The sequence below is a fragment of the Leuciscus leuciscus genome (assembly GCF_965113295.1).
Source record: "Leuciscus leuciscus genome assembly, chromosome: 5".
NCBI classification, from domain to species: Eukaryota; Metazoa; Chordata; class Actinopteri; order Cypriniformes; family Leuciscidae; genus Leuciscus; species Leuciscus leuciscus.
The window spans coordinates 3414379-3436362 of NC_138729.1; the positions used below are offsets into that span (position 1 = coordinate 3414379).

The 21984-nt window shown below is 38.4% G+C and overlaps 2 protein-coding genes across 5 annotated transcripts in view; both read right to left on the reverse strand.

Annotated features, from left to right (window-relative positions):
* rgs3a (regulator of G protein signaling 3a) overlaps nucleotides 1-21984 on the reverse strand; it is a 142241-nt gene that overhangs the window by 39580 nt on the left and 80677 nt on the right. The window lies entirely within an intron of this gene.
* LOC309499319 (uncharacterized protein) lies at nucleotides 1484-7754 on the reverse strand. Its single transcript, XM_082170551.1, has 2 exons — nucleotides 7698-7754; nucleotides 1484-7346 (listed from the first exon to the last, which is right to left on the reverse strand). Exon 2 carries the CDS (start codon nucleotides 6747-6749, stop codon nucleotides 5829-5831), a length of 921 nt encoding a protein of 306 aa, XP_082026677.1. The 5' UTR covers nucleotides 6750-7346; nucleotides 7698-7754; the 3' UTR covers nucleotides 1484-5828.

The following is a 21984-nucleotide window of genomic DNA, read 5'->3' on the forward strand; positions in this document are numbered from 1 at the left end:
TATTAAGTAAAGATCATGTTCCATGAAGATATTTTGTACATTTCCTACCGTAAATATATGAAACATGTATTTGTGTGAGTGAATGCAGCACAATCGCCAACATAAATGAACACTTTTAAAGGAGATTTTCTCAATGTTTCGATTTTTTTGCACCCTCAGATTCCAGATGTTCAATAGTTGTATCTCGACCAAATATTGTCCTATCCCAACAAACCATATATCAATGGAAAGCTTATTTATTCAGCTTTCAGATGATGTATGAATCTCCTTTTCAAAAACTTGACCCCCCGTGTGACTGGTTTTGTGGTCCAGGGTCACTAATGACCTTCTTCTGTGCCTAAAGGTCATGTTGTGACAGAAACATTTGCCGTTCTTCAGTAAAGCTGTGTTTTAATCTCACATTTGCTTTTTCACCTTTATAGTGTGTGGGTCTTTTTTTGCAACATTTTGCCTATTTGGAATGGATTATTATGGGTTACGCATCTCAGGGGTAAATTTTAAGCAAATTGAGTTTTTGGTGTTTTCATTGAATTATGATATGTTACAGATATACACACAAGTGTCATTTACTGTAAAATATATATATATAGCAACCGCATTGTGTTCTCGATCATGGGCACTGTGTGCGTTTGTGATGATGCAAGATGAATGGAAGTGCATGAGGTTCGATAGAATAAAGTGAGTATGAATCCAGGAGCGCTGAACAATCATACATGGATTCAGACCAAAGTAAATGTGGCCAGTGTTAAAACCACCTTTAAAAAGTAAAGGTAGAGTCATATTTACCGTTGTTCGACGAATTTTCACAGTCAAAGTCGACTCATTTCAATAGGATTCCACGGGATCCGGAATTTCACTTTAGGGCGAAAGTTTTCCAGACGCAGATTACATATCAGGTTTGTAATCAGGAATTTTATTAATTCCTATTTGTTTTCACTATTATACAGTAGGGGGCGCTATTACGCATCTTCTGAACGAGTACTGAATCTCCTGATCATAACACACATGAAGAAGATGCAAAAACAAGCGTTCTCATATGTAGTCATATGCATAATAAAATAACACAATCATCAACATTTAACAGAATATAAATCAAAACTGCCTAATGTTACTGAATGAAATGTCGACCCAGGACGAGCTACAGGACTGTGAAGCTTTAGAGGTGTTGATGGACTCGATCTATTCCATCTGAGTTTTGATCATCATTCATCATCTCTCTGAATCCCATACAGGCGTAGTCTTTGACCAAGAAAAAAGTGATTTTCTCAGCTTTTTGCTCAAAATGTTGCTTTTTTATTAAACTCACCCATGTTCAAGAGTTGATTAAAAAAAAGAATGTATGAAGCTTTTTTTTTATTTTATAAATTTTTTTTTATACATTGCATGGTCTGATATTTATACAACAAAATATTCTGGGGTCCATGACATTTTTGTGAAAATGATAAAAAATGCTGGCGGTGGCAGGCAACTTTTTTAAAAAACTCTGATGGGGAAAGAGTTAATAGTTTAATCATTTCAGTAATGTGTATAATTCCCTAATAATACTAATAATAGTGATGCTTGCAAAATGATGTAATCAAAAAACAATAATAACTGCAGGTGGGAATGATGATGATGATGAGTGTGTGTGTGTGTGTGTGTGTGTGTGTGTGTGTGTGTGTGTGTGTGTGTGTGTGTGTGTGTGTGTGTGTGTGTGTGTGTGTGTGTGTGTGTGTGTGTGTTAACTACCCTTCCTGCTGTTATTGATCTCTATTAAAGCAGAACATAGGCACTTCCTGTCTGTGTGTTGGCATCCTGTGATGAAGGATGTTTGTGAATACTGTGTTGTGTGGGTCACCATCCTGTAGACTTCCTCTCTCAACTCTACATGAGTCAAATCCAGCAGGAAAAAAAATAAAAATAAAAATCATTGATACATTCTTTGAAGATCCATCAACAAAGCTCTGGAATACTATCCGGAGTGGCAGTGGCATTCCACTGATATTGCAGCAGCATTCCTGTAGTTCAGGTTGTGTGACGCTCGGTTCTCCAATATCTCCAGCAAACACAGAGGACCCTATTCTAACGATCTAAGCGCATGGTCTAAAGCACACGGTCGTGTCCGAATCCACTTTTGTTAGTTTAACGACAGGAAAAATATTCGGTGCTCCCGGTGCATGGTCTAATAGGGTTGTCTCTATTCTCTTAATGAGTAATGGGTGTGTTTTGGGCGTAACGTGCAATAAACCAATCAGAGTCTCATCTCCCATTCCCTTTAAAAGCCAGTTGCGCTCGTGCCATGGCGGATTCACTATTTACATGGAGGAACTTGCAAGCGGAAAAACTGAACGCTTCTCTAGCGAAGAAACGGATGCTCGTGCGCGAGGTTAAAGCTGTGTGTGTGTGTGTGTGTGTGTGTGTGTGTGTGTGTGTGTGTGTGTGTGTGTGTGTGTGTGTGTCAAGTCAAGTCAAGTTTATTTGTATAGCGCTTTTCACAATACAGATTGCATCAAAGCAGCTTCACAGTATTAAATTAAAATAATACAACAAAGTTTGTTTCAAGAGGAATTTATTGATTGATAAAATTAAATTAAATATCCCCAAAATATCCCCAACTGAGCAAGCCAAAGGCAACAGTGGCAAGGAACCGAAAAACTCCATCAAGTGACCTAATGGTGTCCTAAAACTCCATCAGGTGCCTTAATGGAGAAAAAAAAAACCTTGGGAGAACCCAGGCTCAGTCGGGGGCCAGTTCTCCTCTGGCATTGGATAGAGGCCGGATTGTAGTTTGAACTGTAGGATTATATGAATGCCTGGCTGAAGAGATGCGACTTTAATCTAGTTTTAAACTGGGAGAGCGAGTCTGAGCAACGAACAGTATCAGGAAGACTATTCCAGAGTTTTGGAGCCAAATGTGAAAATGCTCTCCCTCCTTTGGTGGTTCTGGATATCCTAGGTATGACCAAAAGCCTTGAATTTAGTGATCTCAAAGAGCGCGATGGATTATAGGGCGATAGAAGATCCGTTAAATAGACTGGAGCTAAGCCGTTTAGGGCTTTATAAGTCAGTAGCAATACCTTGTAATTAATACGGAACTTTATAGGTAACCAATGCAGTGATGATAAAATCGGTGTTATATGATCATATTTTCTTGATCTCGTAAGAACTCTAGCGGCGGCATTTTGGACTAACTGTAGCTTGTTTATTCAGGATGCAGGACAACCAGCTAATAAAGCATTACAGTAATCCAGTCTCGAGGTCATGAATGCATGAACTAACTTTTCTGCATCAGAAACTGATAGCATATTACGTAGCTTAGCAATGTTTCTAAGGTGGAAAAAGGCTGTTTTTGTAACATAAGAAATATGATTTTCAAAAGACAGGTTGCAATCGAGTATAACACCCAGGTCTTTTACTGTAGAGGATAAAGTAACAGGACATCCTATGATGTTAAAGTTGTATTGTGCGAGGTTTTGTGGGCGGTTTTTTGAACCGATAAGTATTACCTCTGTCTTGTCTGGATTTAATAAAAGAAAATTACGCGTCATCCAATCTTTTATATCTTTAACACACTCTGTCAATTTGGAAAATTTAGCGTTTTCATCCGGCCGTGATGAAATATATATTTGAGTGTCATCAGCATAACAATGGAAACTAATTCCATGTTTCCTTATAATATTTCCAAGTGGCATCATATATATTGAAAATAACAGGGGGCCTAATACAGATCCCTGCGGCACTCCATAGTTTACTGGAGTTATGATCGATTTTTCTCCATTTAAATAGACAAAATGGTAGCGGTCAGATAGGTATGATTTGAACCAGCTTAGTGCTTGTCCTTGAACACCAGTATAATTTTGTAGTCGATCTAAGAGTATTGTGTGATCTATAGTATCGAACGCAGCACTAAGATCAAGTAAAACTAGTATTGAGATACAGCCTTGGTCAGAAGCTAAAAGTAAATCATTTGTGATTTTAACGAGCGCAGTTTCAGTGCTATGATGCGGTCTGAATCCAGACTGAAACTTTTCATAGATATCATTTTGTTGCAAGAAAGAGCCCAGTTGAGCGGACACCACTTTTTCTAATATTTTAGACATAAATGGAAGATTTGAAATGGGTCTATAATTTGCTAGATTATTATGATCTAATTGTGGTTTCTTAATGAGAGGTTTTATAACTGCCAGTTTAAATGTTCTTGGAACATGACCTAAAGATAAAGACGAGTTAATAATATTGAGGAGAGGCTCTTCCACTACAGATAACACTTCTTTCAGTAGTTTAGTTGGTATAGGATCTAATAAACATGTTGTTGTTTTAGATGAAGTGATAAGTTTATTTAACTCTTTTTGTTCTATAGTTGTAAAGCACTGTAATTGTTCTTTCGGGGTGATAATTGAAGCTGAATTGTAAGGCGCGATTGAAGATTGAACGTTTATAATTGTGGTTCTGATGCTTTCTATTTTCTCAGTGAAGTAGTTCATGAAATCATTACTACTGAACTGTAACGGGATATTTTGTTCGGGTGACGTCTGTTTATTTGTTAGTCTAGCCACGGTGTTAAATAGAAACCTTGGATTGTTTTGGTTGTTTTCTATTAGTTTGCGGAGGTGCTCAGCCCTGGCAGCTTTTAGGGCCTTTTTATAACGTGACATACTGTCTTTCCACGCGATTCTAAAGACCTCTAAATTAGTTTGTTTCCATTTACGCTCTAAAATACGGGTTTCTCTCTTTAAAACATGCGTAGTATTGTTATACCATGGTGCTTTATTTTTCTCTCTGACCTTTTTTAATTTAATAGGTGCAACCACATCCAATGTTCTAGAGAGAATGGTGCTCATAGTGCTAGTTAGTTCTTCTAGTTCATCTGTTTGTTTGGGTTCAGGCAGCAGCTGAGACAGATTAGATAAGCAATTTGAGAAATTATCTATGGTGGATGGGAGGATTGTTCTGCCTGGTTGATAACGCGACGCCGCATGACATATTACAGCAGTACGTAATATGCAAGTTACCATGTAGTGATCAGTGACTTCATCACTTTGTGGAATGATATCTATATCGGTTGGATCGGTTCCGTGTGATATAATTAAATCGAGTGTATGATTAAGACGATGAGTTGGTCCGGTGACGTTTTGCTTGACCCCAAATGAATTTAATAAATCTGTAAACGCAGCTCCTAACGCATCATTTGGATTATCTACGTGTATGTTAAAATCTCCAACAATTAATGCTTTATCGACATTGACTAATAGGTCTGAGAGAAAATCTGCAAACTCTTTTAGGAAATCAGCGTAAGGCCCTGGCGGTCTATATACGGTAGCCAAGGCTAGAGATAATAGGGATGTTTTTCTAACATCTAAGAGCGTAACATTTAGTACAAGTACTTCAAATGAAATAAACTTATAACCCGTTTTCTGAGTAACATTTAGAATATCTTTATAAATGGTTGCAACACCTCCGCCACGGCCAATCAGACGGGGCTCATGCTTATAACAGTATCCAGGAGGAGTAGACTCATTAATACCGAAATAATCATTTGGTTTAAGCCAGGTTTCAGTAAGGCAAAGTACATCGAAGCTATTATCTGTGACTATTTCATTTACAATAACTGCCTTAGGTGTGAGTGATCTAATGTTTAGAAGACCTAGCTTTAGAAATAGTTTTTGTTTACTAATAGCAACATTTTCTGTTTTAATAACAATTAGATTTTTCCTAGATCCTGCATTAGATTTATTATTTGATCTCACTAAACGAGGAATAGACACGGTTTCTATGCAATGTTCTACACTAGTATTTATATCAGTTGAATTGGTGCAGCAGAGACTATGATTTGGACTTTTGGTTACTAGTCAAAGGGTATTTAACATTTTGGAGATGTTATCTGACAGAAGATCCGCTCCGAATCTGCTTGGGTGTAAGCCATCAGCACGGAAAAGCCTAGGACGCTCCCAAAACAGATTCCAATTATTTACAAAGAGCAGTTTCTGCTCATTGCACCATGACATTAACCATTCATTTAGCGCAAATAATCTGCTGAATTTTTCATGCCCTAGTCGGTACGTGGGAAGCGGTCCTGACACAATGATCGTTGTTTCAGGCGATGTGCTGCGTACCGTATCGATTAGATTCCTGAAGTCTTTCTTCAGAATCTCCGTCTGGCGCAGCCTGATGTCGTTCACTCCCGCGTGCAGGACCACAGTTCCGACGCGCTCGTCACCGTTCAGGATCTCGGGAACGCGAGCAGCGATTTCAGAAACACGAGCACCAGGGAAGCAGTGACTTTGCACCTTACTTGTACCTAACGTAGCGTGTACGTGCCGAACGATGGAATCGCCGATGATCACAGCATCGCGTTCTGTTTCGCGTAGAGGGGAGAAGCGGTTTTGTGTCGATAACTCGAAAACCGGGAGGGTCGGAGAAAGTCTTGGTCTAAACCTGACTCGCGTCTTCCACTGCGGAACCACCCAGGCTTCGTGGTGGCGTGTTGGAGCCGGAGTGAACGAGACCATGGCTGATTGCGACCGATGCTGAGGAACGCACGGAGTAGACGCGGTCGGAGTCAGCGGGTTAGTAACGTTAAACACTGATTTGTGTGCGTCGGCGCGTGATGTTTCAAGAGCCAAACACCGGTCTCTCAGCTCGGCCTGTCTCAATAAAAGGTTGTGGATCTGTTTCTCAACAGCTTCCAGCTCAGACTGCAGTGCGTGAAGCTCAAATGTGTCCTCACCTGCACCAAGCGGTAGACTACTTACATCTGATATATTCGCCATTTTAACAGATGGACAGTGAGTTAGCAACGAAGCTACCAGTGATGCTATCAATATTAATACTAATTTATATTATAAGTTTGTTTGTAAATGAGTGTGGAGAAGACGCGTTCAGCCGTGATCCACGGACGTAACCTTTAAGAGTATGCAGCGTTGGATCACTAATAGGCTTGAGACGCGTCTGCTCAACAGTCCGCGTTGTAACTATGAGGTTTTTTAGTGATAGGGGTGTAGAGTAGACGCACGATAGGCGAAAAAAAAGTGTTTGTTTATAAGTGAGTGTGGAGAAGACTCGTTCAGCCGTGATCCACGGACGTAACCTTTAAGAGTATGCAGCGTTGGATCACTAATAGGCTTGAGACGCGTCTGCTCAACAGTCCGCGTTGTAACAATGAGGTTTGAGCAGTAGTGCTTCTCAGTGAGGAAGAGTAGAAAATGTTCGTTGTAAGCGGGTTTAAAGAGAAAAATCAAGAATTATAAATCAAATCGATAGAGCTCCAAAAACAACAACGCATTCAGACGCAACGCATGATAATGACAGGACAAGACATTATTCACCGTGTTTGTTGAGTGTTTCTTATTCACCTGAGCTTTTATGAACTCAAAGGCGCGAGAGAAAATAAATAAATAAAAATAGCTGAGCGCAAGGGTGGCGCGTTAACAGGCTAGCGAATTACTAGCGTGTTATGCGTCAGGGTTGGGTAAGCTGTATTTAGTAGTAATATAAACAACTAGAAATTGTAGTAAATGATGGTTCAAAACAAGGAAATACGAGGCTAAGACGGAGCTTACAGCTCCGAAGCAAACACACTCACAGCAGGCAGCGAGAAAAATCAAGAATTATAAATCAAATCGATAGAGCTCCAAAAACAACAACGCATTCAGACGCGACGCATGATAATAACAGGACAAGACATTACTCACCGTGTTTGTTGAGTGATTCTTACTCACCTGAGCTTTTATGAACTCAAAGGCGCGAGCGCGCGAGAGACAAATAAATAAATAAAAATAGCTGAGCGCACGGGTGGCGCGTTAGCAGGCTAGCGAATTATACCGTGTTGTGCTAGTAGCAACGGAAGCCAGCGATGTTGGGCAAGCCGTATGAGGTTAAAGCGAGCAAGCAGATCATCTACAGGATTCCACCATATCTTTATGTACACAATAATAATATTTTACATTGTAATCCTTTTATTTTTAATATTTGGCATGTTTGTGTGTGTAATAAGCAGTGTGTACGAGCGTTGTGGACCCCCTATAGACGGGTCATACAGGCTCATATTACTAACGCGCACTTTAAAATAACACAAAAAAAACTGCGCCATTGACTTTAGACCAGGTTTCAGTCGGTCAATGGCTCAGTCTATTTCAGTTCCTCAAATTAGCAACACACCAACAATGCACCAGAACACACCTCATTTTCAGACCAGCAGCTCATGGGCGAATAGATAGGAGCAAATGCATTTGCTATTTAAACAACGCGGCTCAGGACGTGAAAATGATAACTGCGTCGGGCTGAAACTAGCAAAACACACTTGTGTCGCACCTGGCGCTGCATTGCACCGGGTGGAAGATAGGGCCCAGAATCTCCATTAACACGTATCAGAGACTTTCATCCAAAACGACTTAGAAATAAAGAACATATCAAGTAGGGGTGACCCCGAATAGTCGAAGATTCGATGCATCGATATGCGGAGCCTGATTCGACCACCGATCCCACAGTGGAATCTTCGCGGGTGTTATGAAACGAGGATCATACCATTTTGGCAATATGGGGGTTATCAATGTCTAATTTCACACATAACTACTGGTTTTGTACAGTTATATTAAGTTATATACAGACTTTAATTATGATAATGCTGTAAAAAAAAAAACGTGAAACGAAAGAAGCGTTCAATCAATATTTTTAACGTGTGTGTGTGTGTGTGTGTGTGTGTGTGTGAATAAATCCAACCACCCCTGTGAAAGATTTAAGTTTCACTTTCCCTGATCCGTGACAGACGAGGAGCATCTTGGCGGCAGGGATTACTTAACAATGTCTGGACTGGAATAAGAAAATCTAAAGTGTGGATGCACTTTGAAAATGGTAAAAGAAGATCCAAAAAAAGTAAAATGCAAGTTGTGCCAACAGCTCATGTCCTACCACTCATCAACAACAAACATGGCTTTCCACTTAAAACGGGTAAGTTTCTTACCAATAAAGACGGTTCACTCTTTTCATATATAATGGCGCTTTTAATTTACGAATAGCAATATCATATGTTGGGACTTAAAATATGTTCGTCTTTTCTTCTAGATCCACCCACAGTATCAGATGTATTTTGTGTGATGGTCTGTATTTCGATCGCGGCTTTAAAATGTTATGAGAAAACGTTTTACCCATGTTTATCCACCACATTACCTTTTATTTAAACCTAAATAAGAAAGCCATTGTCCGTTCGTCTGTCAGTTGGCAGGCAGTTTTGGTCGCTTTATTAAAAGTTGTTGCTGTGTGCAGTGTGTAAAATAATATAAAAATAGTTTTACCCTCCTGCTGACTACCTCGTGTCGTGCCCCTCCCAACAAATTCACACACACATAGATGATTCGACTATCAGTCGACTATTGAAAGATTCGACAATTCTGATTCGAATGTGTAAATCCTTAGTCGGGGACACCCCTAATCTCAAGCAAATTATTGTAGAAGAGCGAACAATAACGCAATACCCAATGTCAAGTTTCAAGGGTAAGCTAGAGTATAAAACTAATGCATTTATTTATTTAATAAGTTCAAGAATAAATAAACACATAAATAGGAACTATTTCCCTTCTGTTTGAAAAGCATCTGTACAGGATTTGGGATTTTACAAAAGGAAAAAGGGTCAAACTCATCAAGACCTCATGAAAGCCAGAAAGCATGTGAATAATTGTGTCTTCCTGTCAGACACACAGACTCAACGACTGCGGTTCATAAAGTGGAGCAGAGGTGTCTGGTGTCTGGAGTCTCGGGGTCGCGGGCTGACCTCTCTCAGACACAGACGTAAATACACATCACAGCCTAGCAAAAGGAGAAAGATCAGCAGATGCACTAATGAATCCAGGGATAGTTCAACCCCCAAAAAAATCTGTTTCTTTTATCTCCTATTAGATGCAAAATAAGAAATTATGCCGGATGTTTACCCTACTCTTTTTACTTTCTCTGAAAGTAAATTAGTGTTTAAAAAAATATCATAATGTTGCTACTTGCATATCAACTATTAACCCTCCGGTGCTCATTTAGAGGACATACAAATATTAGGAACAAAACCATTTCCAGATTTTTTTCCAAAATGTATGCAATATTTAAGTCAAAAATATTGCAAAACTGTTTAAAATCCAATTAATAGACATATTTACTTTACTTAATAAAAAATTTGGTACTGCATATATTTACACATTATCAAAAGCCACTTTTCCACTGTCGGGCCGAAAGCTTCTAAGAACAGCAAGAAACGGTTCGGCACGGTTCGGCACGGCTCGATAACAAACCGCTCACGGCCCAGATCTCTCATCACAGCTGGGGCTAATGTGTAACGATTTTCATCAAAAGAACGGTTGAAACGTTTCAAAATAAACAGCATGAAATGAAAAAAATGATAAAACGATTTAATTAATTAAAAATAAATAAATTAAAGGCTTTTTAAAACTGTAAAAATTCAGAAAGTTTTGTGTGATGGGTAGGTTTAGGGGTAGGGTTAGTGTAAGAGGAGATATAAGAGGAGAGTATGGCTAAGTATACGTGTGTGTGTGTGTGTGTGTGTGTGTGTGTGTGTGTGTGTGTGTGTGTGTGTGTGTGTGTGTGTGTGTTCCCACAGCCAGTGCCACAAACTAAAAAAAAAGCACCAGAGGCTTAACATAACACTTTCCATTTGCGTGCATGCGTGCGTGCGTGCGTGCGTGCGTGCGTGCGCGCGTGCGTGTGCGTGTGCGTGCGCGTGCGTGTGTGTGTGTGTGTGATGGGTAGGTTTAGGGGTAGGGTTAGTGTAAGAGGAGATAATATACAATGTGTACAGTATAGCTAAGTAAACGTGTGCGTGTGTGTGCGTGTGCGTGTGCGTGTGCGTGCGCGTGCGTGTGTGTGTGTGTGTTCCCACAGCCAGTGCCACAAACCAGAGGCTTAACATAACACTTTCCATTTTTGGGCGAAATAGTTAAGTAAACGTGTGTGTGTGTGTGTGTGTGTGTGTGTGTGTGTGTGTGTGTGTGTGTGTGTGATGGGTAGGTTTAGGGGTAGGGTTAGTGTAAGAGGAGATAATATACAGTGTGTACAGTATAGCTAAGTAAACGTGTGCGTGTGTGCTTGTGTGTGCGTGTGTGTGTGTGTGTGTGTGTGTGTGTGTGTGTGTGTGTGTGTGTGTGTGTGTGTGTGTGATGGGTAGGTTTAGGGGTAGGGTTAGTGTAAGAGGAGATAATATACAGTGTGTACAGTATAGCTAAGTAAACGTGTGCGTGTGTGCGTGTGTGCGTGTGTGTGTGTGTGTGTGTGTGTGTGTGTGTGTGTGTGTGTGTGTGTGTGTTCCCACAGCCAGTGCCACAAACCAGAGGCTTAACATAACACTTTCCATTTTTGGGCGAAATAGTTAAGTAAACGTGTGTGTGTGTGTGTGTTGTGTGTGTGTGTGTGTGTGTGTGTGTGTGTGTGTGTGTGTGTGTGTGTGTGTGTGTGTGTGTGTGTGTGTGTGTGTGTGTGTGTGTGTGTGTGTGTGTGTGTGTGTGTGTGTGTGTGTGTGTGTGTTCCCACAGCCAGTGCCACAAACCAGAGGGTTAACATAACACTTTCCATTTTTGGGCGAAATAGTTAAGTAAACGTGTGTGTGTGTGTGTGTGTGTGTGTGTGTGTGTGTGTGTGTGTGTGTGTGTGTGTGTGTGTGTGTGTGTGTGTGTGTTCCCACAGCCAGTGCCACAAACCAGAGGGTTAACATAACACTTTCCATTTTTGGGCGAACTTGTACATTCACAAAAACGGCCAATAAAAATCCACAGCCTTACTTTAATAACCAGTGCCATGCCAGCCAGAAGTTTTGAAACCATGACAACTGATCCCAATAACTTACGGTAACTGGCTGTTATACACGGTGTGTTTAACTCATTTCCAGACACTTGTCCTGCATCATTGACTCTCGCTGTGTGTTGAACAGTGAACTAAAGCATGGCCTCCGTCAGAAACACACTGGCACCAGCTCTGCTATAGCAACCACAGCGATGTGAAACACAGCACATAACCCTGATTTAACATCACTGACTCCCAGCTTTACCAGTAATACACTGAATTATGCAACAAGTAGATGTGCAGCAGGACAAACACTGTCACTGCTTTCCAGCCGAGCAAACTGGTGCATCAAAGACAATCACGGTCAATCTCATCATCGTTTTTCCTTTCGAGGAGCCGATCGTTCTTGTCGTCTTCACAGAATCACAGAGTGTGAATGAAGAGGCCGTATTCACGTGTTTCATTCAGCATCCAAACATGAATCACAACATAACTGTGCCATCCAACACCCGTCTCCACAAATGGTACTGTGATAAACTACAGTAAAACCCAACATCATTCAGACACCAGATATCATTTTTGATATTTTTATACTAGTGTGTGCAGGACACTATAGTTCATTAATGTAAGTGAGGAGAGCAAAATAAAGTAAACTGTGACATATCATATCCAAAAATTCTTCATACAGTGACTACCAGTAAAATCTATAAAAATGTTGAATAAAGAGTGTCTGAATAAATTTTGGTTTGACTGTATAGTGTATCATACTAAACTCAAGCTCAAATGATTCTGAAGGCCATTCACTCACGTTTGTTAATTGCAGAACAGTAATCAGTGTAAAACATGACGACAGCGCCCTCTGTGGGTCAACACAAACACCACACCAGCGAGGCTGTGACGTGCTGACTGGTTTATCTAGCCACATTAAAGAGATAGTTCACCCAAAAATGAAAATTATACCATGTTTACTCACCCACAAGCCATCCTACACTCTGATAAATAAAGGTTCTTTAATGGAATCAATGGTTCCGTAAAGAACCTTTAACATACATGGAACCTTTCCGTTGCACAAAAGGTTCTTTATAGTGGAAAAAGATGTGGAAAAGATTCTTTACACAGAGAAACACATGATTCTTTGAGGAATTGTTCTCTGAAATGTTCTTTGGGGAACCAAAAATGGCATCGCTGGTAAAAACCTCTTTTGGAACCTTTATTTTTAAGAGTGTAGGTGTATATGAGTGTCTTTTTTCAGGCGAACGAACACAATCGGAGTTATATTTTAAAAAAAAAATATATATATATCCTGGCTCTTCCAAGCTTTATAATGAAAGTGAATGAAGGGTGAGATTTTGAAGCCCCAAAAAATTCATCCATCCATCATAAAAAAATAATCCATATGGCTTCAGGGGGTTAAATAAGGCTTTCTGAAGCGATGGGTTTTTGTAAGAAAAATATTAATATTTAAAACTTTATTTAGCTATAATAACTAGCTTCCGGCAGACGGCCGTACGCATCGACTTGCTGTGACGATGATCGAGCAAAACAAAACACCGGTCACGAATTACAAGTCTAAAACGAGAAACGTCGGAGCATTTTTGGGTGAACTATCCCTTTAAGTAATTATTCTCAGTATATTTCATATTATCCGTATACTTGATGAGCTGATATTGAAGACACCGGGCTGGTCAACCTACAAATACCATAATTAATCATTATTTTTCTTTAGACTGAAGCCAAAATGTTACTTGATGTAGGTCTATATAATAATTTTTAACTTTTATCATAAACAAATAACATTTCATCATAAACAAAAGCTAAATTATATATAACAAGGAAGAAATTTTTTCACTTGATTATAAAAGTAAAAACATTTTAATTTAGTTTACTTAATATAAATACAACTTTAAAAGACCTTAATGTTTAATGGGATGTCTTTTTCAAATATGCATCATATTTTCTGGTATGTGCGGAAAAAAAATAACTGCGAAAAAATTAAATCCACAATAATTTCTGCATTATTATAACATTGTGTTTTTTGTTGTTGTTGTTTTTCTATGGCGAGGATTCAATTGTTTTAACAGGTTTAAAACCATGATTTTTGCGACCAGACCAATATAAAAATGCACTTTAAATAAATAGCGTGTTGATTTAACTTTCTTCCATGCATAGACACTCCGTATTGTTAGTCCAGTCCAGTTTATTGTCAATGCACATGTCCACCTCCATCTCTGAAGCTGACTGAGTTTAGCAGGATCTTCTGACTCCTGAAATCTCAAGATCTTCCTGATGTTAAGAGGAGTTAACACTCACTGCTAACACAACCTACAGAAGCTGAATCATCTGAAAAGGTCGATGTCAGAACCACACACACGCTCTTCCACTGTAATGTGGGTTGCAAAATCATATAATATATAATATTTAACGCCTCCTTCTTTACTTTTGCCCCTCTTGATGCGATTCCTGTCCACACATACGAACCGAACATATATATTTTTGCCCAGTCAAACACACATCAAGCTCATGAAACATCGTCTCAGCGAGTGATTTTAACTCTTCTTTCACAGTGGATGAAAGATACGGTTTAAAGCCGCTTTTCTTCAGGCATCGTCTCATCCGGTCCAACATGTCAAACATCTCCTCCTCAACTCTGGCCATCAAACACACAGTCTGAGACTCATCAGCCGGTCCCTGGTGTAAAGATCCATGAGTCGCCTCCAGATCGAGGATGTATGGCAGGGGAAAAAGAATCGCAGCTACTGGGAAAGAGCGGACCAATCCGAGTAAACCAAGTAAATAACCGTACAAAAAAAAGGGAAAAGAGATAACTGCATCCGGCAACACGTGATTACTTTACATGCAGTGTACACTGTTTTAAAAGTTTGGGGTCGGGAAGATTTTTTTATGTTTTTGAAAGACGTCTCTTCTGCTCATCAAGACTGCATTTATTTGATCAAAAATACAGTAAAAACTTGAAAAATTATTATGGTTTAATATAACCGTTTTCTATGTGAATATACTGTACATTTTCAGCATCATTACTCCAGTCTTCAGTGTCACATGATCCTTCAGAAATCATTCTAATATGATGATTTGATGCTCAAGAAACAGTTATGATTATTATTAATGTTGAAAACAGTCGTGCTGCTTCATATTTTTGTGGAAACTGTGATGCAGTTTTACAGGATTCTTTGATGAATAGAAAGTTCAAAAGAACAGCATTTATTTGAAAATAGAAATCTTTGTAACATTATAAATGTTTTTACTGTCACTTTTGATTAATTTAATGCATCCTTGATTACTAAAAATATATTAATTTAACAACTTACTGTGTCCAAACTTTACTTTTGAATGATAATTGTGTGTGTGTGTGTGTGTGTGTGTGTGTGTGTGTGTGTGTGTGTGTGTGTGTGTGTGTGTGTGTGTGTGTGTGTGTGTGCGTGATTGTATGTGTGTGTGTGTGTGTGTGTGTGTGTGTGTGTGTGTGTGTGTGTGTGTGTGTGTGTGTGTGTGTGTGTGCGTGATTGTATGTGTGTGTGTGTGCATATGTGTGTGCATGCGTGCGTGTACATGTGTGTGCGTGCGTGATGGTATGTGTGTGTGTGCATGCGTGTGTGCGTGTGTGTGCGTGTGTGTGTGTGTGTGTGTGTGTGTGTGTGTGTGTGCGCGTGTGTGTGTGTGTGTGCATGCGTGTGTGCGTGTGTGTGTGTGTGTGTGTGTGTGTGTGTGTGTATGCATGATTGTATGTGTGCGCGCATGTGAGTATGTGTGTGTGCATGATTGTATGTGTGTGTGCGTATATGTGTGCGTGCATGTGTGTGTGTGTGTGTGTGTGTGTGTGTGTGTGTGTGTGTGTGTGTGTGTGTGTGTGTGTGTGTGTGTGTGTGTATGTGTGTGTGCCACATAACATACAAAATTCTGGGAATGTCAGTTTATGGCTTTTAAAAGATTACAAGACTATTTGTTATTTTATAACAAATTTTTTTTTTTTTACCACGTAAGTTCAGTCATTATTTACTCATGTTTATTTGTTTTTCACAAAAAAAAACTTGTTTTCTTCTATATACTAGGTATATATCCAACAATAACCGTGTTTAATAAATGACCATCAATACAAGGAAAGTGTTGTCTTTTGCCTCGTGTTTCTGAGACGTAATGAAATTGCGTGTCGTTTGTCTCCACTGCTAAACATCATCTTCTCCCAGGAAGACATTCATTTACACACATTTCCTCCAGATGCGTGCGCAGACAGACACAGGATCATGTGTCCGTTCAGGATATTTATAGTCTCATTATACACCAGACACAGAAGCTGAGAGGGGCCGTCATCACTGGAGCTTTTATTCTGTGGCTTTTGTTTCATATTTTCTGAAGTGAACTGCAGAGAAGTGAGTTACGAGCCACTGCATTACTGCAGATTTTCATTCATAATGAGATCCTTGCAGACGTGTAGAAGACAGGAGATCGCAGGCACTGGATTGGTGGTTGCACCAATTTCTGAAAATGTGCCTATTCATAATTCATATAAATAATAATGGCTGAAGAATTGTTATTAATAACAAAAAAGCACATTTTGATATGACTTGGTTTTAATGGGTGGGGTATAAGGGGGGAAGATATCATTCACAGATTTATGTGCACTTTTATTTCAATTTAAATTGTGTTTTTGACAATTTATTTGAATACTTAATATTCAATAATACCAAATCAGAATCCCAGTAAAAGGGATCTATTTGAAAGGGAAATTTATTCTATGACTTTTATTCCGGCATATGAGAATTGACTATAATACCTATATTTAGTTAGCCTTGAAATCCAGACCTAAATCTAAAAGATTAATGGTCGGGCGTCGACTAATGAAAATTGCCCAGCTCGAGGGGCGGCACCAAGCGTGCGTTTGAAAATCTCACTGCACGCAATTGGATAACACTACGACCAATCACAACAAGCCCCATACGCTCGCTTAGCTACCAGCGGAGCTAACTGGTAGATTAGACTCTTGCCGTATCCGGTCGGCAAAACAGCAAAAACGTCCTTCTTGCAAAGGAACGAATCGAGCGCCGTCTTCTGTTCCTCTTTTAGATAAAAAGCCAAGTCTAACTCGTTCATTGTAGCGGCCAAAGCCGTTTCAAACAACTGGTGTTCATCCATCGCCATCTTGCAATGTTTACTAATGATTTCGACGTCACAGCGCTGTCTCGCCTCTGGCCTGCCTATATCAGATACAGCGATGTGATTGGTGCAGCTCGGCTACAAGGACATATTTAATGAGCATCATTACTAGACACCAGAGTAAACTCGTTGAGCAAATTCAACTTGTGCTCTTGCGGGAACTCTGGATTACCAGGGTAATATTTAGTTGTCCATATTTTTTAATTGAAGATATGTCATAGTAGCAACAATTTAAACTGATGGATTTCACTCAGTTAGCCTATAGATTTTAATGAAAAGTGAAGATTCATTTCAAAATGGACTAAAAGAAAAGCACAAAGCAGCACATGATGGCACACAGTAGCAGGATCAGGCCGGAGATTTATGAAGAAATATTTCAGATCAAACGTTTGACATTATTTTAGGTGCAGAACTGGAATGAATCTGTTCACTGATCATGCAAAAGCTTTGAGGAAACAACACACTTTCTGTATGCATGATCAAAACATTGAAGAAGCATGTCAAGTAAAAGTACAAAATACTATCAGTTAAAAAAGAACGGTAACTGTTAAAGCCTTTATATAAAATGCATTATAATAGTATATTAGTGCATTAATTATGCATCTTTTGTATGATCTCATGAACAGTTGCAACAAGTTATAATGCATTATAATACTTATCTATTCATTGAACACACCTTTAGAACATATAATGCATTAACACATGACAAACAACCTATATGTAAAAAGGAGTTTGCAAATATAATGCAATTTAACTTTGATTTAAATTGTTTATGAAAAGATATAATGCATTATATATCATACAGTATGGATATCTTTACAATGCACTATACATAAAGGAATAAATTATTGTTTATATCCAAATAAAAGCCTAAATCAAATCTGTTCGTCATATAAAGTGATCGAGTCTCTTCCGAAAATGTGGACTAAACCTTTCAATTCATATGGATTAGTTTTACGATCTCATTATGAACTTTTTGAAGCTTCAAAGTGGTAGTTGCGTAGCTGTCAATGGAGTGACAGAGAGCTCTCAGATTTCAAAAATATCTTCATTTGTGTTTTGAAGATGAACGAAAGTCTTACGGGTTTGGAACGAGATGAGAGCGAGTAATTACTGACAGAATTTACATTTTTGGATGAACTAACCCTTTAAGTAAAGTGTTACCAAAAAACAATGTGCAAAAAAATTAGTTTTAAATGTGGTTTCTTAAATTATGTAGTTTTACCACCAACAGCAGAAAGTTTAAACTTACTGTAGGTAAAGAAAGATTCATTTTGAACTGTATGTGACAGACAATGTAATCGGTCAATCAAAAGCATTTAGTGGCACACGGTCCTCCTCCTGAGATATTTCCTGGAATTTGATTGGTCGCACGGCATGCCAGACAGTGTGTCTGCGTGTCCTAGACAGGCTGTCAGTGGTCTGTGCGTCAGTGGTGAGGGTTTTTCAATGGTTTTTTCACTCACTTTGAATCATTCACCTCATTCACTCACTTTGAATCATTCACCTCATTCACTCACTTTGAATCATTTACCTCATTCACTCACTTTGAATCATTCACCTCATTCACTCACTTTGAATCATTCACCTCATTCACTCACTTTGAATCATTCACCTCATTCACTCACTTTGAATCATTTACCTCATTCACTCACTTTGAATCATTCACCTCATTCACTCACTTTGAATCATTCACCTCATTTACTCACTTTGAATAATTTACCTCATTCACTCAATTTGAATCATTCACCTTATTCACTCTCTTTGAATCATTCACTCTCTTTGAATCATTCACCTCATTTACTCACTTTGAATCATTCACCTCATTCACTCTGAATCATTCACCTCATTCACTCACTTTGAATCATTCACCTCATTCACTCACTTTGAATCATTCACCTCATTTACTCACTTTGAATAAATTACCTCATTCACTCACTTTGAATCATTCACCTTATTCACTCTCTTTGAATCATTCACTCTCTTTGAATCATTCACCTCATTTACTCACTTTGAATCATTCACCTCATTCACTCTGAATCATTCACCTCATTCACTCACTTTGAATCATTCACCTCATTCACTCACTTTGAATCATTCACCTCATTCACTCACTTTGAATCATTCACCTCATTCACTCACTTTGAATCATTCACCTCATTCACTCACTTTGAATCATTCACCTCATTCACTCACTTTGAATCATTCACCTCATTCACTCACTTTGAATCATTTACCTCATTCACTCACTTTGAATCATTCACCTCATTCACTCACTTTGAATCATTCACCTCATTTACTCACTTTGAATCATTTACCTCATTCACTCTCTTTGAATCATTCACCTCATTTACTCACTTTGAATCATTCACCTCATTCACTCTCTTTGAATCATTCACCTCATTCACTCACTTTGAATCATTCACCTCATTTACTCACTTTGAATCATTTACCTCATTCACTCACTTTGAATCATTCACCTCATTCACTCACTTTGAATCATTCACCTCATTTACTCACTTTGAATAATTTACCTCATTCACTCAATTTGAATCATTCACCTTATTCACTCTCTTTGAATCATTCACTCTCTTTGAATCATTCACCTCATTTACTCACTTTGAATCATTCACCTCATTCACTCTGAATCATTCACCTCATTCACTCACTTTGAATCATTCACCTCATTCACTCACTTTGAATCATTCACCTCATTTACTCACTTTGAATAAATTACCTCATTCACTCACTTTGAATCATTCACCTTATTCACTCTCTTTGAATCATTCACTCTCTTTGAATCATTCACCTCATTTACTCACTTTGAATCATTCACCTCATTCACTCTGAATCATTCACCTCATTCACTCACTTTGAATCATTCACCTCATTCACTCTGAATCATTCACTTCATTCACTCTATTTGAATTATTCACCTCATTCACTCACTCACTTTGAATCATTCACCTTATTCACTCTCTTTGAATCATTCACCTCATTCACTCACTTTGAATCATTCACCTCATTTACTCACTTTGAATCATTCACCTCATTCACTCTCTTTGAATCATTCACCTCATTCACTCACTTTGAATCATTCACCTCATTTACTCACTTTGAATCATTTACCTCATTCACTCACTTTGAATCATTCACCTCATTCACTCACTTTGAATCATTCACCTCATTTACTCACTTTGAATAATTTACCTCATTCACTCAATTTGAATCATTCACCTTATTCACTCTCTTTGAATCATTCACTCTCTTTGAATCATTCACCTCATTTACTCACTTTGAATCATTCACCTCATTCACTCTGAATCATTCACCTCATTCACTCACTTTGAATCATTCACCTCATTCACTCACTTTGAATCATTCACCTCATTTACTCACTTTGAATAAATTACCTCATTCACTCACTTTGAATCATTCACCTTATTCACTCTCTTTGAATCATTCACTCTCTTTGAATCATTCACCTCATTTACTCACTTTGAATCATTCACCTCATTCACTCTGAATCATTCACCTCATTCACTCACTTTGAATCATTCACCCTTATTCACTCTGAATCATTCACTTCATTCACTCTATTTGAATTATTCACCTCATTCACTCACTCACTTTGAATCATTCACCTTATTCACTCTCTTTGAATCATTCACCTCATTTACTCACTTTGAATCATTCACCTCATTCACTCACTTTGAATCATTCACTTCATTCACTCACTTTGAATCATTCACTCTCTTTGAATCATTCACCTCATTCACTCACTTTGAATCATTCACTTCATTCACTCTATTTGAATTATTCACCTCATTCACTCACTTTGAATCATTCACCTTATTCACTCTCTTTGAATCATTCACTTAATTCACTCTATTTGAATTATTCGCCTCATTCACTCACTTTGAATCATTCACCTCATTCACTCACCTTGAATCATTCACCTCATTCACTCACTTTGAATCATTCACCTCATTCACTCACTTTGAATCATTCACGTTATTCACTCACTTTGAATCATTCACCTCATTCACTCACCTTGAATCATTCACCTCATTCACTCTCTTTGAATCATTCACCTCATTCACTCTCTTTGAATCATTCACCTCATTCACTCTCTTTGAATCATTCACCTCATTCACTCTCTTTGAATCATTCACCTCATTCACTCACTTTGAATCATTCACCTCATTCACTCTCTTTGAATCATTCACCTCATTCACTCTCTTTGAATTATTCACCTCATTCACTCACTTTGAATCATTCACCTTATTCACTCTCTTTGAATCATTCACTTAATTCACTCTATTTGAATTATTCGCCTCATTCACTCACTTTGAATCATTCACCTCATTCACTCACCTTGAATCATTCACCTCATTCACTCACTTTGAATCATTCACCTCATTCACTCACTTTGAATCATTCACGTTATTCACTCACTTTGAATCATTCACCTCATTCACTCTCTTTGAATCATTCACCTCATTCACTCACTTTGAATCATTCACCTCATTCACTCACTTTGAATCATTCACGTTATTCACTCACTTTGAATCATTCACCTCATTCACTCAATTTGAATCATTCACATTATTCACTCTCTTTGAATCATTCACCTCATTCACTCACTTTGAATCATTCACCTCATTCACTCTCTTTGAATCATTCACCTCATTCACTCTCTTTGAATCATTCACCTCATTCACTCTCTTTGAATCATTCACCTCATTCACTCTCTTTGAATCATTCACCTCATTCACTCACTTTGAATCATTCACCTCATTCACTCTCTTTGAATCATTCACCTCATTTACTCACTTTGAATCATTCACCTCATTCACTCACTTTGAATCATTCACCTCATTCACTCACTTTGAATCATTCACTCTCTTTGAATCATTCACCTCATTCACTCACTTTGAATCATTCACTTCATTCACTCTATTTGAATTATTCACCTCATTCACTCACTTTGAATCATTCACCTTATTCACTCTCTTTGAATCATTCACTTAATTCACTCTATTTGAATTATTCACCTCATTC